This window comes from Triturus cristatus, chromosome 12 (genome assembly GCF_964204655.1).
Source record: "Triturus cristatus chromosome 12, aTriCri1.1, whole genome shotgun sequence".
NCBI lineage: Eukaryota > Metazoa > Chordata > Amphibia > Caudata > Salamandridae > Triturus > Triturus cristatus.
The window spans coordinates 274,894,374-274,913,637 of record NC_140595.1 but is presented as its reverse complement, the minus strand read 5'-3'; the positions used below and the strand labels follow the sequence as shown (position 1 = coordinate 274,913,637).

The following is a 19,264-nucleotide window of genomic DNA, read 5'->3' as shown; positions in this document are numbered from 1 at the left end:
CCCCAAAATTAGTATACTGTACTTCCCAGATACGTAGGTGCTACATATCACACATACATAATCTAACCACTCCTTATTTCTGAATTGAGGGTAAGACAGGAACAGTAACGCTCCGCTCAGTGAGCGGAATTGGAGATCCAGTGCACAACATTGGAGGCACAATACACACAGGACCCACACCCAACTATTCAGAGAAACCTGTCTATGGCGCAACAGTTACACCATCACCTCACAGAGAAAGCGAAACAAATCTAGCTAGCATCCCAACATCGAAAATACCAGTGGGGGGACAAATAAAATAAAATGTTACACAGACTTTGCCAAGCCGGGCAGGCCCCAGCCACAGTAAATTGATACTTGTATAGCACACTACTCACCCACAAGGGTCTCAAGGCACTTGTACGAATACCGCTGTGGAACCCATCCTGGCTTTCCCTGTGAGGTGTCCACTCCTGGGCACCCCCAAGGTGGAGGCCAGGCATCCTTAGCGTTGTGGGGGCCGTTGTGGAGATTAAGCAAGCTATTGCCCAGAGTTGCAGAGTGGGACTCCATGACTGGAATGGCACCGAGGCGAGAATTATCAGGTCCATGGAATTTTTGAACCCAAGACCCGCCGAGGCGGGGAATTGAACCCTGGTCCCGGGCTAGACCTCTGCATCAGGGGCTGCCGCTCTAATCATTGAGCCACACTTCTCCAGGGGTAGCAACGGTGCCTTACACATATCCCCCACAGAAGTGGTGGCAGAATTTGCCCATCATTTCTCCACCTTATACACCCATAGGGAAAAGATCTCCGGGGAACTCATAGCGGAGTTCCTTCGTGATATTCCCCCCCCCCCCTGAGATTATCAGACCAAATGAGAGACCAATTAGATGCCCCATTACGGTGGATGATTTAACTGCTGCACTGGCTGCGCTGTGCTCTGTTCGAGCTCCTGTTCCCAATGGTTTCCCCATGGAATTCCTCCGTTCTCAAGTGTCCACGCCTATTGGCAACAATAAATGAGGCCCTCAAGAAAAAATGATTGCCCCAAGACTGGCTCCAGGCCGACATTTTCCTCTTTTTAAAGCCTGGCCGCCCACCAGAAGACCTATCCTCATACCGTCCTATCTCCTTAATTAACTTTGAATCCAAATTGCTGGGGAAAGTTCTCACAGATCGCTTTCAAACCTGCATCCATGACCTCATCCATTTGGATCAATCTGGCTTCATGCCACACCGGGCCATTCGCCATAATATTCACCGGGTCCATAATGCTATGGCACTAGCCCCGGAGCTGGGGCGCCCCGCGGCCATACTTCTCGTGGGCATAGACAAGGCCTTTGACTCCCTGAGTTGGGAGTATCTATTTCAACTCTTGGAGGCATCCAACTTTGGTCCCCGTTTTCTAGCTTATGTGCGCCTACTCTATACAGAACCTACAGCCTCAGTGCGTATTGCCGGTCATCGCTCTCCCTTCTTTCCAATTAGTCGTGGCACGCGGCAGGGCTGTCCCTTGTCCCCGCTTCTTTTTGCCCTGGAGTTGGAACCTTTGGTGATATGGGTCTGTCGGGACCCGGTGCTCAGAGGCTTTGATTGGCCACTATCACAACCGGACCGTTTTGCATTGTATGCAGAGGATGTCCTGTTCTTCATGACGGACCCATGGATCCAGGCTCCACACTAATCCGTCTAAATCTGTACTGCTCCCAGTTTGTGGTCAGCAGTGTAGGAATGCTTGGGCATCGCAGTTAAAACACGTCACAGAAGGCTTTCAATACTTGGGTATATTTATGTCTCCTTGTCCCAAGACCTCATGGGCACACAACATTAATCCACTTCTGGCCAGCCTCCGCGATGAGACTTCCATATGGTCCTCTCTCGTTATATGGACGCTCGGCAATTTTTAAAATGGTGTCCCTCCCAAGAGTGCTTTATCAGCCTCAAAATTTCCCGTACCACATACCGCGTGCGTGGTTCGCACACATAAATGCTATACATAACAAGTTCCTATGGGGCGGAGGGGCAGTTAGAGTGGCGCTGCAGACCTGTGCGCAATCTACCTACTGTGGTGGCATCACCGCTGCTGATGTATACTCGTATTATGTGGCCGCCCACCTCTCGGTCATCAACGACTGGTGGTACACCTCACTGGCCGACCCAGTGTTTGCCTTAGAACACGCAGCATTGGAGGGGACCCCCTTCCTACGATTACTGTATAATGCACAGAAACTTGACTTTCTGCCCCACAACAGTAGAATGACGATTAGGCTCTAGTGGTATAGAGTCCGGCGAATGGGGTGGCATGGAAGGCTGACTCGGACGACACCCCTTTGGCATGGTAACTATCTGCGACAAGTGGCAGCCCTGAAGGGGTTCCGCCAGTGGGTCCACCATTGGCATCTCCACTTTGGGGGACCTGATGTGAGGCACTACCCTCAGATCCTTCCAGCAGTTGCAGGGGGAGTTTCACCTCCATAACACCCAGTTTTATAAGTACCTCCATTTGCGCCATGCTCTAACTACCTCACTCACAAACCTAACGGACCCTCCCCGAATTTCATCCCCTAGAGGGTCGCCTCCTTATGGGTGATCTGGGCGCACACAAAATTAGGCAGATATACCAAACACTGACAACGCACTCCAACACAACCCTACACAAAACTAGGAAGGCGTGGCAAGATGACGTCCCAGAACTGACAGATGATGATTAAGTGAGGCCATAGCTAGTCCCCGGGGTGCCGTGGTGTCCTCGAGATATCGACTCATACAATTTAAATATGTTCATTGGGTGTACTACACACATTTACGTCTTTGGAGGATGGGAGTAATTGCATCCCCTCAGTGCCTTCGTTGCGACAGGGAGGAAGGGACATTTCTCCATACAGTTTGGAGCTGCACGACAATCCAGCCCTTCTGACGTAAAGTATCAACCTGCCTTAAGGAGGTGTTGGCCTGGGACCATCCCCATGACCCTAGACTATTTCTCCTTCACAGCACGGATGGCATAGGAGGGAATCAATACAAGCAACATTTTCTCTTTCTCTCTCTTACTATTGCCAAACAGGATATTGCTCAACTATGGAAGGGTACCTCCCCTCCGACAAAAGGTAAATGGTGAAAGGAACTAAACATGTGCATGGGTGCGGAGATAGCAGTGTTTCTGGCACGGGGTTGCCCCAAAAACACAGGAAAATATGGTCCTGCTGGGCTGCATATAGGGGCATAGACCTTCCCCCTCTACCCTCGCAATCCCCATGAGGGACAATTTCTTTGGGCTGTCATGGGTCATAATGTATGATATATTGTGTTCTACTTTTGAATGTACATCTGGATCCAAATTTGCTTGCCAATGCGGGTGGGGTGGGGAAGTCTGCGTAAAGTTCTGGTTTACTGTTTTTTTAATATATATTACAAACCGTACCAGATGTTATCACCAAGTTTGGTAACTTGTCAATATCTTGCCTTGAATTGGAATATATTGTCGAGTTAGCCCAGTGGTACTGTACAAACTTGATAAAATATGTTTTTTTTTTTTTAAAGACAGGAACAGTAGTGTGATGTTTAATAAAAGCACTCACCAAGACAGCAAGTGAAAAGTGAACTGTACAATGATCACAGATCACCACCAGCTATTTAAGAAACTGACACATATTCATTCCATAAACAAAAATGTTTGAGTCTTCCCACTTGCTTTTGAATCTTTGCCCAGCCTAAATGTCCCAGAATACCATTTTGGGGTCCTAGTAAAAACCATTAGGCATAATAACGCATATTTGTGACTATTATTACAGAAGGAAAAATTATGTTTTGCAACCTGGTACTTGCTTGGGAACATATGCATATTATCTCCAAGGAGTCACAATTTCTTACCAAAATCTTTCTCTATGTGGCTATTAATAATTACAAGACACCATGATTATATTTCCCATGCCAATATGGCTTTAGAAAAGGAAAGGGCACAGTGGACCAGTGCCTGAATTTGAATTTAATAATAGCTAAATATATAGCAGTTAAGAATGGTCACTTATACCTTACCTTCATGGATTTGTCGGCAGCCTTTGACTGCGAGGGGATTTCTTTCTTCAGAGTCCACTTACCTGTTCGCCTGACGCCTGTTGCCGCTGTTGCTGCCCAGGAGGGTACTGGCCGCACCGCCGTCACCATCACGCTGCTGCCACCCACGCGCTAGCGCTGCTGGCGCCCACGGCAGAGAGCGGGGACTACAGCCCCCAAGCACCCCTGCGGCTGACGCTGCAAACGCGCCCGGAGGCGCTTTAAAATCGCGTGCCATTCTCGGAGGAGCGGGGGATTTCTTCAGAGTCCACTTACCTGTTCGCCTGACGCCTGTTGCCGCTGTTGCTGCCCAGGAGGGTACTGGCCGCACCGCCGTCACCATCACGCTGCTGCCACCCACGCGCTAGCGCTGCTGGCGCCCACGGCAGAGAGCGGGGACTACAGCCCCCAAGCACCCCTGCGGCTGATGCTGCAAACGCGCCCGGAGGCGCTTTAAAATCGCGTGCCATTCTCGGAGGAGCGGGGGATTTCTTCAGAGTCCACTTACCTGTTCGCCTGACGCCTGTTGCCGCTGTTGCTGCCCAGGAGGGTACTGGCCGCACCGCCGTCACCATCACGCTGCTGCCACCCACGCGCTAGCGCTGCTGGCGCCCACGGCAGAGAGCGGGGACTACAGCCCCCAAGCACCCCTGCGGCTGACGCTGCAAACGCGCCCGGAGGCGCTTTAAAATCGCGTGCCATTCTCGGAGGAGCGGGGGATTTCTTCAGAGTCCACTTACCTGTTCGCCTGACGCCTGTTGCCGCTGTTGCTGCCCAGGAGGGTACTGGCCGCACCGCCGTCACCATCACGCTGCTGCCACCCACGCGCTAGCGCTGCTGGCGCCCACGGCAGAGAGCGGGGACTACAGCCCCCAAGCACCCCTGCGGCTGACGCTGCAAACGCGCCCGGAGGCGCTTTAAAATCGCGTGCCATTCTCCGCGTCGCGGGACGCGCGCGGGCGGCGCCGGGCTGAGCCCGGGCAGAGGGCGGGCCGTCTGTGGCCGTCAGAGGCAGGAGGAGGCAGGGCAGGGCCACGGAACTCTGAACGTCGCACAATCAGTAAGTGAACATTTTGAGGGTTATCGTACATGTCTATGCCGTCGCTGATGACGAAATCCAAGTCCACTAATCAACCCGGTGCAGGGGATAAGAGGACTATGGACAATTACTTGGTAAAAGTTGTGAACAAAATTAATAAAGACCGGAGACTTTCTTTGGGCAGATCGACCTCCGAAGCCCACTTAGTGGACACATCACTCTCTAACACTGAAATACCTGCTGAAAGTTGTAAGGATATTACTGGCAATGTTGTTGGGATTGTTGATGTTGATGTACCCCCTGAAACGGATATTATTGGAAGTTTCGATGAACCCTCTTCCCCATTGACCTCATCTATCCTCTCTACTAGTGTTTGCCCTAAAATCATGCCCTCTCCTTCCCCGATGCAGAGGAAATTGCGGGCATGCAGGAAAGTGCAAGTGAAGAGAGTGGGGACTTATAAACCAAAAAAGCAGGGGTCTTCTCAATCAGGCAGGGGGGCCTCATTAGACTCGCCCAAAGATATATTAGGGAATAATGACAAGGCGGAGGGGGTCTTTTTGCATGCTGATTCAATAGGACAATTGGCGTCAATTTTTGAGACCAAATTAGAGTCTATCATTAGTCCCCTGTTGGCGAAACTAAGGGTAATTTCAGATGAAGTAGATACATTAAAGGGTCTTTTGGCTTCCTATGAAAAACGATCACCCCCTTTGTTACCCCATACTGTTCATAAACCCATAGATGGCGCTACGGATTCTATTTTGCTGCCGTCTGATACTCACAGTATGGGAGCCCCCTCGGTCACGGGGGATAGCCGTCAACCAAGTCGGCCGTTGGTCGCGCTTCCCATTGGGCCAACAGTTGTTGCACCTTCTACTGTAGCCAATTCATCAGGGAAAGTAATTCCTACACATACATGTCCAACTAATAATCAGAAGTCTGTAGCTAAGGGAAATGATGGACATATTAAGCATAAGAGAATCGTTAACCTCCCACCACAGTGCGCCCCCTACACAGTGGTATTGATTAATGTTCCGGAGGCCGACTCTAGTATGCTTAACTCAAGTCAAGAATCTCACGATTCCTTAAAAAACAAATCACTTGCCTGGCTAAACAAAAATTGCGGGTTTCCACTGGCTCTGGCCAAAGATATTTTATCCACCCGCAGAGCCAGTTGGATAGGAGAAGGAAGGAAAACTACCTCGGGGGACTGTATAATAGTGAACTTTAGATACCCACAGCATGTGGCAACCGTCCTCCTAAGAGCTGCCTCCCTACCCCACCAAGTTAACATGGTTTCTGCTAGGCCTTTAGGTTATTTTTACAGCTATTTAGATAGCTTACAATTGTCAAGGCCCCAACAGATCGAGCCGTTTGAACCTGGTTTAATTAGGGGTGGGGGTAGCTACCCCTCCTTTTTCCCACTAAAAGCCCCCCAGTACTTTAATAGAAGGAACATGCAGCTTGATGAGGAATTAAGTTGGCAAAGGGATTATACCATCCCCCTTTTTAATCATTACTCTGCCCTGTCCTCTTTGGAGGAAATCGATTGACTGCCCGATATTACCAGGAATACGAACAAGTTCATAGCGAGGGGTGACCTTACTGATAAAGTGGTAACTGTTCCCTTATCGCCCCCACCGGAACCTGTTACTCTGGATGTTGTTATGGAGAACACAGGAATTAGGAATAATAATCAGAATAGCTGTATTATCACAGACACCCCTTTTAACCTAGATTTCTCCCCGGTAGACCCTGCAAAAGTCCACACAGTGGGCAAGTGTGATCCTGATACAGCCTATCGCGTTGTTACGTGGAATATCGCTGGGTTGAAAAAGAAGTTAGATTCCCCTCTGTGGAAGGATTTTATTAACAAGGGGTATGACATAATATGTCTTCAAGAAACATGGTGTGAGGAACCTATCTTTATCGAGGGATACCTAGCACACAGCTTGAATGCAGTGAGCTCAAATGTTGGAAGAGCTAAAGGTGGTCTCTTGCTTTTAATATCAACTAAACTTAGATTTTGTAAGGTTAAAAGCTGTGTTTCTGTGGATGTCTACTCCCAGATTTTATGTCTAGAGTTTGAAAAAGGAAAAGATTTGTTGCTGATAAATTTTTATAATAATGTATTCACTGCCGACAGAGGTAAAATTCTGACTCAGCTCGAAAACGAGATTGAGAGGACAATGGCAGCCATAGGTCATCAATCCATAATCCTCTGGTTGGGTGATTTTAATATAAGTTCTTGCCCTTATGCCTCTAGTAATTCATGTGGCCTAACAAGGGAAAGTGGTATCTCGGTGGGATATGATTGTTTACACTTCCCACACTGTAAGTATGGCACTAATCTTAATATGATGCTAGCCAAGTTTGATTTAGATTTGCTAAATTGCACAAAAAATAGCTCCAACGTTAACTGTCCAACATTTACTGGAAGAGGAGCCAATTCATATATTGACCATATTTTATTATCCAGTGATTGTGCATATACCAACTTGAGCGTTAATGAACAGATCTTAAGTGATCATAATAGCATTTCTTTATCATTGCACTGTTGGGGACCCAAAAATATGGATGCTAGCAATAGCATTAATTTTATTGAGGCCATACGACCAAATGGGTTCAGGATCAAATGGACCAAGGTTATCCCGCATGAGTTGTTGGCGGAGGTTTTAAGCAAATGTACTATGGAGATAAATTATTGTCTTAGTGATGAGGTACACCCGCAAGTTATATTGAATCACCTATGTACTATTAACGAAGCTATCGACAACCTACTTACCAGGCCATGTAAGGGGAAAAAAGAAACTAACACCGGGTGGTTTGACAAAAATTGTACACAGGCTCTTCATGCTTTAAAACATGCGATGAGCTCTAAACCACGTGATTGTATCGTAATTAAAACTTGTCGTCTTGCTTATAAAACATCACTTAAGACAAGGAAAAAAGTTCTCCAAGAAGAGGCCTGGGACAACCTCAGCTGCGCGGCTGAAACAAACAATAGTAAGCTATATTGGCAAACAATAAATAGTCCTTTTCTAAAAACGGATTCAATGCCAGAAATAACCTCACATGTCGATTGCCAATCATGGATGCTTCATTTTTCTAATATTTTTAATCCGGATAGGTTGATTTTAAATTCCCATACGGAGACTGTGTACACCTGGCCCAGATTGCCTCTAGATATCGGCCTTGATGAAGTATACGAAGGCATACGTAATAGTAAGGGCGGAAAGGCGCCAGGTCCGGATGGAGTCCCGCTGGACTTGTATAAATCCGAGTTAGATATGTGGGCCCCCATCCTGACCAGGTTTTTTAATGCAACAGTGGAGGGTCAAATGCCAATTTCCTGGGGCCAGTCTATAATTATTCCCCTGTTTAAGAAGGGTTCCAGATCTGAGGCAAGTAATTACCGTCCCATTTCTCTTTTAGATGCATCAATAAAAATATTGAGCAGAATAATTTTAAATAGGTTGGAGACATGGGCCGAGGATAATTTGATAATCTCAAAGGCACAGTATGGATTCAGGAAAGGTCTGGGAACACTGGAACAGTGTGTTAATTTAGACCTCCTCATACATAAATACACCGTTGCTAAGGAGGGGAACCTTTTCCTTTGTTTCGCTGACCTCAGCAGTGCCTTTGATCTTGTAGACCATAACATCCTTTGGGACACCCTGTTAAACCTCGGTGCCCCCAAAGAGTGCGTTTTTTTCCTGGCCCGGTTATATTCCGGTCTATCATGCAAAGTACGCTATGGCCCTATGGGAGAATGTACACCTTTTTTTAAAGTTGCTCGAGGGATTCGCCAGGGGTGCGTTTTGGCCCCGTTTTTATTCTCATTATTTATAAATGAAATTGATATGATTTTAAGCAAATTATCCTCAGACGCCCCATCGATAGATGGTAGCGCCACCCCTATTTTATTATACGCAGATGACGCAGTTCTTTTATCACGAACACAGAATGGTTTGCAACGCCTTATAGACAGATTTGTTTTGTTTACCAAAGAGAGGAAACTGATTATTAATAAAAGTAAGACTTTTGTAATGACCTGTGGAAAGAGGGTGAAATCCAACTCCTCTTTCTTCATTGACAAAGAGAAAATACAATCGGTCAGCAGTTTCTGTTATTTGGGGATAACATTTTCAGGCGATGGGAAATGGTCTAAAGAGGACGACACTGTGAGGTTAAAATTGAACAGAAACACCAGCAGTATTTTTAGATTTGCGGCAAAGTTAGGGCAAAGGAGAGTGAAGGACATGATGGCTATTTACAAAGCTAGGTGTATTACATCTGCCTTGTACGGGGCAGGAGTTTGGGGCCATCATCCTGTTGAGGGTTTACAGAGCGACGAAAACAAATTTTTAAAGAAACTGCTATGTGCCCCATCCTCGGCCCCCAATGTTTTAACCCACTTGGAAGCCGGTATCGATTTTATTGCGGACTTAGCCGCATTACGCCCATTGCTGCTTTGGCGATCCATCTGGTCTAAAGCAGAGACAGTATTTACACAATCAATTATTAAAGACTGTCTGAAACTTGATAACTTATCTCGTATACCTTGGCTTAGTTATATCTACTACTGGTTTAGTCTTCTGTTTGAATGCAATATTCGTCTGAACCCTGAAGCAGCAGCACTGATACCAAAGAAAGACATAAAATCGAAGTTCCTAGCGTTTAAGAATGTGGCTAGAGAAAATCAGTCTAAAAAACTAAAAACAGTTGCTTCTTATTTAGACCTGAATTTAAGGAGAGGTTTTCAGACATACTTAGAGATTGTGACTTATAACCAACACAGATTTGTCCTAACCCGATTAAGGCTCGGGATTGTGCATCATTTAGTCTCATTCCCGGACATAAAGATCAAATCCAATATGCTGTGTCCTTGTGATAACATTTCAAAACAAAGCTGTTGTCACTTTTTATTGTTTTGTAAGTTTTATTGTCATTTTAGGAAATTTTATCTAAAACCTATTCTTTTAAATAATAAGATACGCACCACTGAATCAGCAATGAAGTTCCTTACAACTCTAGAAAGTCCGGATACTTGTTTTTTTGTGGCATCTTATGTGCTTAAATGTATGAGTATAAGGAAATCATTAATCTGCATCGAATAGTTTCTTTTGCTATATACTCTGTACTTATAGGTACCCCCCAGATTATGATATGCACCTGGTAGCATAAGATAACTCCAGATGAATTTAGTATTTATAGGATTGTACTACACTTATTATTCATGCTTATTTGCACATATTAGACAATTCACTTGGAATTTGCACTTTGTTATAAATGCAATGTGAATGCTCGTTGGAAATTAAGTTTAATACTGGACTATTTAATGAAGCATTATGCACTTTAACTATGTGTTAAATATTGTTTTTTTCTGTAACGTCCTGTGTATATGACATCCTAGTCTAATATGTTTTTTAAAATGTTTGTTCCGCTTTTATGGTTGTATTTTACATACCGAATAAAGCTTTTGAACTTGACTGCGAGGCACAGTCCAGAGTGTGGCAGATCATGGAGGCAATGGAGATTGACATACAGATTATTAATATAATCCGTGACCTGTATGGTGGAGCAACTGCCTGTGTCCGTCTTGACAAGGGAGGAGAATGCACTAGACACTTTAAAATCACTAGGGTGCATCCTTGCCCCCTTTTTATTTGCGCTTTATACAAACGCCGTAGAATCTGCTTTGCTAGGGTCCACTCCAGATGTCCTCCATATTAACTCTCTTCAAGTACCGATACTCCTCTATGCGGATGAAGCAGTGATTCTGGCGCGCACTAGTAACGCGCAGTGCTGACTCGTAGTGGAGTATGTGAAATTTATGAATAATTTGGAGCTGAAAATTAATTACTCTAAGTCTTTTGTTCTTGTTGCAGGTCCAAAACAGCAGAAATCGCCACAAATTTATATTGAAGGGGGGAAGTTAGGTGTTGTGGACTCTTTTAATTATTTAGGGATCATGTTCGATCGAGATAGTAATTGGCGAAGTATGGTCTCTAATAGGGAATTATTGTTGCACAAAAATATTAGGGCTCTTTTTAAATTCACTAAAAAAATTGGGACCAAACCTATTGAAGTGGTAAAGAAAGTTTATGAAGCAAAAGCTGGATCTGCTGCCACCTATGGGGCAGCTGTTTGGGGCATCTCAGACTCTTCTAAACTGCAACACATAGAAGATGCCTTTTTGAAAAACTTGGCTTCCCTGCCCCAGTCGTGTTCCAACTATAATTGTCACACGGAGTTGAGAGTTCCCTATATTAGTGATCACAATTGTATTGCACCCATTCTGATGTGGCATTCGGTCTGGTGTAAGGAGACTCTTTCATTGACCAGGGATATTATAAATTATATTTTGAAATTAGATGGTGTGAACAATATCAGTTGGTTAAAATAATTCGAATCCAACCTCAAAACAGTTGGTTTACACCACCTTTATGAAGATCCAATGACGTGTCAGTCCATTTCTAAAAAAGAGCTGAAAATCCATCTACTGACAGAGTTACAGGCAAGGATGAAGGATATTGATCTTAAACTGTCGACAGTTAGAGTATATGACGCTGTCCTGAGTATAGCATCGATTAATGCGACTTAAACTTATCTATTGTTTGTTAAAAATCTGCAACATAGATATATTTTTATGAGATTTCGCCTAAATTATATCCCCTTGATGCTAGGTCTTCCTTTTATAATATACGTGATCTCTGAACTGCCACTTTGTCCTTGTGACAATCAATCTACCCAGAATGATCTTAATTTCTTGTTCTTTTGCAAATTTTATGGTGAAGAAAGGAAAAGACTTATTGTCCCCCTCATTCACTAAATGAATTTTAAACAGTGTTGTCTGGCTTTACATTATCTACATTTATTGTCTGATCCTTTTACATGTTACTCTTTTCATCTGCCTTGAGGAAAAGGAGACTATATTGCCAACTTGACATTCAAACTGTAAATTAAGCTACTGAATTGTGCAATCACTGTGTTCATGAATTCATGAATTATCATCCATTTTAAAATATGAATAACCTTTTTATCCAATTTTATCTTTCTAAGTAAATTTGTCTGAATATATGTAATTTTAAATTGTAATAATAATGGAAATTGTTGTGTTAGTAGAATACTTTTCATGCCATCATTTGTTGGCGAAATAAAGTTATTTTGACTGACTGATTATATTTCTATTTCTCAGATATTTATTGTTGAAGTGCTTGTATTTGGGGAGAGAATCTATGGGCTGGTCCTATTTCATTGTGCATATTACCAGATGTGCAGCAGCAGAATATATGGTATTTATTTAAAAAAAAAAAAAAAAAATTCAAAACCTTTGTGTATTCATGATATTACTACATTTTGAACAGCCATACTGACCTAGAAAGTTATAACACTCCTTAAAATAAAGTTACTTAAAAAACAAAGAGGGTACTCATCGTATTATTGAAACAAAATTTGGAAATGAAAACCACAGCGCTTGGAACCCTCACGTGTGACAAACAGTGCTCTTCATAACCACCTTACATTGCATTACTAAAAGTCACTTGTGGATTGTGGTGTTGGTTTCATATTTGTCAGCCACTAAACGAAAATGAGAAAATTGTGTTAAGTTACTGATATCTTACCACTCCATCAATCTCTGGACGAAGTCCATTGCAAGCACTGGTCAGGTCAGTAGAATTGTAGATCCACTCCTTGAGGCAGTTAGCTGCATGAGCGGAACGGGACGCTGAGCTCACCTTGCACGGAGGAATCTTCCGCGGCATATCCCAGGTTCCCATGTATGTTCCCCAAGGGCTAATCTAAAATGAAGACAGAGTGCTATCACAACAGGTTCATTGTTCATAAATTCTCCAGAGGCAGAAGACATGTTAATGTTTGGTCAGTGGTGCATAAATGGAATAAAAACAGTCAGTGGTTGCACACTCTGTGTGAAAAACATTGTTATTTATGAAAGGGAGTACTTTAAAAAACATTAAAGAATCATTTGACCTACAAGCAATTCCCAGAGATGGGTTTTGCTTGAAGAAGCAACCTATCCTCTAGGTTCTGAGGATGCAATGATGCTGACTTATTTTACAAAGACAGGGTTATCTGAATCTTCTCCTGATTCTGGGCATCTGTGGATGGCATTGCCTACAATAACCCGTCATCAGTTGTAGGCAGGGCACATCAGTCAAGTCCTTATTAGAATGCTTAGAGAGCGTAACTCTGCTACTGACTATGGGTACCTGTGGGATGTGTAATGGCTGTGATATTCCGAGAGGGTGGCCGAGGCTTCGGCCACGGAAGAAGATGCCAATATTGTATCACCCTCTGGCCAGAGAATATAAATAAAGGGTATGCAAAAGTTGGTCGCACACTGCTCGTCACACCAGCAAGTTGCCCCAAAGGACTGTGGTAAATGTAGTGGTGACGGCGGGTACGCCTATGCCACAATGTGTAAAAAGAACAGTATGTGTTGCGTTAGCCATCCCTGGACACGTGTTTCGAGGTAGTTGCCTCTCGTCAGCAGGGAGCAGGTAAGTGTAAAGGGGTGCCGTGTGGACTGCCAAAATGTAATTAAAACAGGTCAAGTACCTCTCATGGCGCGCAGGTGCAGATCCAAGGCTCGTCAGCCCGTTGGCTCAAGGGAGCCGTAATAAATTATGCAAAAGTTGGTCGCACACTGCTCGTCAAACCAGCAAGTTGCCCCAAAGGACTGTGGTAAATGTAGTGGCGACGGCGGGTACGGCTATGCCACGATGTGTAAAAAGAACAGTATGTGTTGCGTTAGCCATCCCTGGACACGTGTTTCGAGGTAGTTGCCTCTCGTCAGCAGGGAGCAGGTCAGTGTAAAGGGGTGCCGTGTGGACTGCCAAAATGTAATTTAAACAGGTCAAGTACCTCTCATGGCACACAGGTGCAGATCCAAGGCTCGTCAGCCCGTTGGCTCAAGGGAGCCGTAATAAATTATGCAAAAGTTGGTCGCACACTGCTCGTCACACCAGCAAGTTGCCCCAAAGGACTGTGGTAAATGTAGTGGCGACGGCGGGTACGCCTATGCCGCGATGTGTAAAAAGAACAGTATGTGTTGCGTTAGCCATCCCTGGACACGTGTTTCGAGGTACTTGCCTCTCGTCAGCAGGGAGCAGGTCAGTGTAAAGGGGTGCCGTGTGGACTGCCAAAATGTAATTAAAACAGGTCAAGTACCTCTCATGGCGCGCAGGTGCAGATCCAAGGCTCGTCAGCCCGTTGGCTCAAGGGAGCCGTAATAAATTATGCAATAGTTGGTCGCACACTGCTTGTCACACCAGCAAGTTGCCCCAAAGGACTGTGGTAAATGTAGTGGCGACGGCGGGTACGCCTATGCCACGATGTGTAAAAAGAACAGTATGTGTTGCGTTAGCCATCCCTGGACACGTGTTTCGAGGTAGTTGCCTCTCGTCAGCAGGGAGCAGGTCAGTGTAAAGGGGTGCCGTGTGGACTGAAATGTAATTAAAACAGGTCAAGTACCTCTCATGGCGCGCAGGTGCAGATCCAAGGCTTGTCAGCCCGTTGGCTCAAGGGAGCCGTAATAAATTATGCAAAAGTTGGTCGCACACTGCTCGTCACACCAGCAAGTTGCCCCAAAGGACTGTGGTAAATGTAGTGGCGACGGCGGGTACACCTATGCCACGATGTGTAAAAAGAACAGTATGTGTTGCGTTAGCCATCCCTGGACACGTGTTTCGAGGTAGTTGCCTCTCGTCAGCAGGGAGCAGGTCAGTGTAAAGGGGTGCCGTGTGGACTGCCAAAATGTAATTAAAACAGGTCAAGTACCTCTCATGGCGCGCAGGTGCAGATCCAAGGCTCGTCAGCCCGTTGGCTCAAGGGAGCCGTAATAAATTATGCAAAAGTTGGTCGCACACTGCTCGTCACACCAGCAAGTTGCCCCAAAGGACTGTGGTAAATATAGTGGCGACGGCGGGTACGCCTATGCAACGATGTGTAAAAAGAACAGTATGTGTTGCGTTAGCCATCCCTGGACACGTGTTTCGAGGTAGTTGCCTCTCGTCAGCAGGGAGCAGGTCAGTGTAAAGGGGTGCCGTGTGGACTGCCAAAATGTAATTAAAACAGGTCAAGTACCTCTCATGGCGCGCAGGTGCAGATCCAAGGCTCGTCAGCCCGTTGGCTCAAGGGAGCCGTAATAAATTATGCAAAAGTTGGTCGCACACTGCTCGTCACACCAGCAAGTTGCCCCAAAGGACTGTGGTAAATGTAGTGGCGACGGCAGCTACGCCTATGCCACGATGTGTAAAAAGAACAGTATGTGTTGCGTTAGCCATCCCTGGACACGTGTTTCGAGGTAGTTGCCTCTCGTCAGCAGGGAGCAGGTCAGTGTAAAGGGGTGCCGTGTGGATCTGCACCTGCGCGCCATGAGAGGTACTTGACCTGTTTTAATTACATTTTGGCAGTCCACACGGCACCCCTCACACATACTGTTCTTTTTACACATCGTGGCATAGGTGTACCCGCCATCGCCACTACATTTACCACAGTCCTTTGGGGCAACTTGCTGGTGTGACGAGCAGTGTGCAACCAACTTTTGCATAATTTATTACGGCTCCCTTGAGCCAACGGGCTGACGAGCCTTGGATCTGCACCTGCGCGCCATGAGAGGTACTTGACCTGTTTTAATTACATTTTGGCAGTCCACACGGCACTCCTCTACACTGACCTGCTCCCTGCTGACGAGAGGCAACTACCTCGAAACAAGTGTCCAGGGATGGCTAACGTAACACATACTGTTCTTTTTACACATTGTGGCATAGGCGTACCTGCCGTCGCCACTACATTTACCACAGTCCTTTGGGGCAACTTGCTGGTGTGATGAGCAGTGTGCGACCAACTTTTGCATAATTTATTACGGCTCCCTTGAGCCAACGGTCTGACGAGCCTTGGATCTGCACCTGCGCACCATGAGAGGTACTTGACCTGTTTTAATTACATTTTGGCAGTCCACACGGCACCCCTCTACACTGACCTGCTCCCTGCTGACGAGAGGCAACTACCTCGAAACACGTGTCCAGGGATGGCTAACGCAACACATACTGTTCTTTTTACACATCGTGGCATAGGCGTACCCGCCGTCGCCACTACATTTACCACAGTCCTTTGGGGCAACTTGCTGGTGTGACGAGCAGTGTGCAACCAACTTTTGCATAATTTATTACGGCTCCCTTGAGCCAACGGGCTGACGAGCCTTGGATCTGCACCTGCGCGCCATGAGAGGTACTTGACCTGTTTTAATTACATTTTGGCAGTCCACACGGCACCCCTCTACACTGACCTGCTCCCTGCTGACGAGAGGCAACTACCTCGAAACACGTGTCCAGGGATGGCTAACGCAACACATACTGTTCTTTTTACACAACGTGGCATAGGCGTACCCGCCGTCGCCACTACATTTACCACAGTCCTTTGGGGCAACTTGCTGGTGTGACGAGCAGTGTGCGACCAACTTTTGCATAATTTATTACGGCTCCCTTGAGCCAACGGTCTGACGAGCCTTGGATCTGCACCGGCGCGCCATGAGAGGTACTTGACCTGTTTTAATTACATTTTGGCAGTCCACACGGCACCCCTCTACACTGACCTGCTCCCTGCTGACGAGAGGCAACTACCTCGAAACACGTGTCCAGGGATGGCTAACGCAACACATACTGTTCTTTTTACACATCGTGGCATAGGCGTACCCGCCGTCGCCACTACATTTACCACAGTCCTTTGGGGCAACTTGCTGGTGTGACGAGCAGTGTGCGACCAACTTTTGCATAATTTATTACGGCTCCCTTGAGCCAACGGGCTGACGAGCCTTGGATCTGCACCTGCGCGCCATGAGAGGTACTTGACCTGTTTTAATTACATTTTGGCAGTCCACACGGCACCCCTCTACACTGACCTGCTCCCTGCTGACGAGAGGCAACTACCTCGAAACACGTGTCCAGGGATGGCTAACGCAACACATACTGTTCTTTTTACACATCGTGGCATAGGCGTACCCGCCGTCGCCACTACATTTACCACAGTCCTTTGGGGCAACTTGCTGGTGTGACAAGCAGTGTGCGACCAACTTTTGCATAATTTATTACGGCTCCCTTGAGCCAACGGGCTGACGAGCCTTGGATCTGCACCTGCGCGCCATGAGAGGTACTTGACCTGTTTTAATTACATTTTGGCAGTCCACACGGCACCCCTCTACACTGACCTGCTCCCTGCTGACGAGAGGCAACTACCTCGAAACACGTGTCCAGGGATGGCTAACGCAACACATACTGTTCTTTTTACACATCGTGGCATAGGCATACCCGCCGTCGCCACTACATTTACCACAGTTCTTTGGGGCAACTTGCTGGTGTGACGAGCAGTGTGCGACCAACTTTTGCATAATTTATTACGGCTCCCTTGAGCCAACGGGCTGACGAGCCTTGGATCTGCACCTGCGCGCCATGAGAGGTACTTGACCTGTTTTAATTACATTTTGGCAGTCCACACGGCACCCCTCTACACTGACCTGCTCCCTGCTGACGAGAGGCAACTACCTCGAAACACGTGTCCAGGGATGGCTAACGCAACACATACTGTTCTTTTTACACATCGTGGCATAGGCGTACCCGCCGTCGCCACTACATTTACCACAGTCCTTTGGGGCAACTTGCTGGTGTGACGAGCAGTGTGCGACCAACTTTTGCATAATTTATTACGGCTCCCTTGAGCCAACGGGCTGACGAGCCTTGGATCTGCACCTGCGCGCCATGAGAGGTACTTGACCTGTTTTAATTACATTTTGGCAGTCCACACGGCACCCCTCTACACTGACCTGCTCCCTGCTGACGAGAGGCAACTACCTCGAAACACGTGTCCAGGGATGGCTAACGCAACACATACTGTTCTTTTTACACATCGTGGCATAGGCGTACCCGCCGTCGCCACTACATTTACTACAGTCCTTTGGGGCAACTTGCTGGTGTGACGAGCAGTGTGCGACCAACTTTTGCATAATTTATTATGGCTCCCTTGAGCCAACGGGCTGACGAGCCTTGGATCTGCACCTGCGCGCCATGAGAGGTACTTGACCTGTTTTAATTACATTTTGGCAGTCCACACGGCACCCCTCTACACTGACCTGCTCCCTGCTGATGAGCGGCAACTACCTCGAAACACGTGTCCAGGGATGGCTAATGCAACACATACTGTTCTTTTTACACATCGTGGCATAGGCGTACCCGCAGCCGCCACTACATTTACCACAGTCCTTTGGGGCAACTTGCTGGTGTGACGAGCAGTGTGCGACCAACTTTTGCATAATTTATTACGGCTCCCTTGAGCCAACGGGCTGACGAGCCTTGGATCTGCACCTGCGCGCCATGAGAGGTACTTGACATGTTTTAATTACATTTTGGCAGTCCACACGGCACCCCTCTACACTGACCTGCTCCCTGCTGACGAGAGGCAACTACCTCGAAACATGTGTCCAGGGATGGCTAACGCAATACATACTGTTCTTTTTACACATCGTGGCATAGGCGTACCCGCCGTCGCCACTACATTTACCACAGTCCTTTGGGGCAACTTGCTGGTGTGACGAGCAGTGTGCGACCAACTTTTGCATAATTTATTACGGCTCCCTTGAGCCAACGGGCTGACGAGCCTTGGATCTGCACCTGCGCGCCATGAGAGGTACTTGACCTGTTTTAATTACATTTTGGCAGTCCACACGGCACCCCTCTACACTGACCTGCTCCCTGCTGACGAGAGGCAACTACCTCGAAACACGTGTCCAGGGATGGCTAACGCAACACATACTGTTCTTTTTACACATCGTGGCATAGGCGTACCCGCCGTCGCCACTACATTTACCACAGTCCTTTGGGGCAACTTGCTGGTGTGACGAGCAGTGTGCGACCAACTTTTGCATAATATAAATAAAGGGGGTAAAGACCGCTCAAGGTCTTTCCCCGTACCAGTGTGGTGTCATTATTATTTCAATCAGTCGGCTGCACTGAAGACCCCCCTGATGCTATACGCGTCACACTGGCGACGAGGTTGGTAGGCACCCTGCGACACCATCTACCCCATCAATGCACGTGTAGCCTCACCATTGGCGCAGAGATCGCTGTGCGGTCCGCTTGCTAGCAGAAGACCGAGTTGCGGAGCCG

The 19,264-nt window shown here is 46.7% G+C and overlaps 1 protein-coding gene across 2 annotated transcripts in view; it reads right to left on the bottom strand.

Annotated features, from left to right (window-relative positions):
• CFAP126 (cilia and flagella associated protein 126) overlaps positions 1–19,264 on the bottom strand; it is a 212,830-nt gene that overhangs the window by 43,318 nt on the left and 150,248 nt on the right. For both annotated transcript variants that reach the window (XM_085640048.1, XM_085640049.1), the window contains one exon: positions 12,710–12,886. In XM_085640048.1, the coding sequence (XP_085496174.1) occupies positions 12,710–12,886 (177 nt within the window). The remainder of the gene's footprint in view (positions 1–12,709; positions 12,887–19,264) is intronic.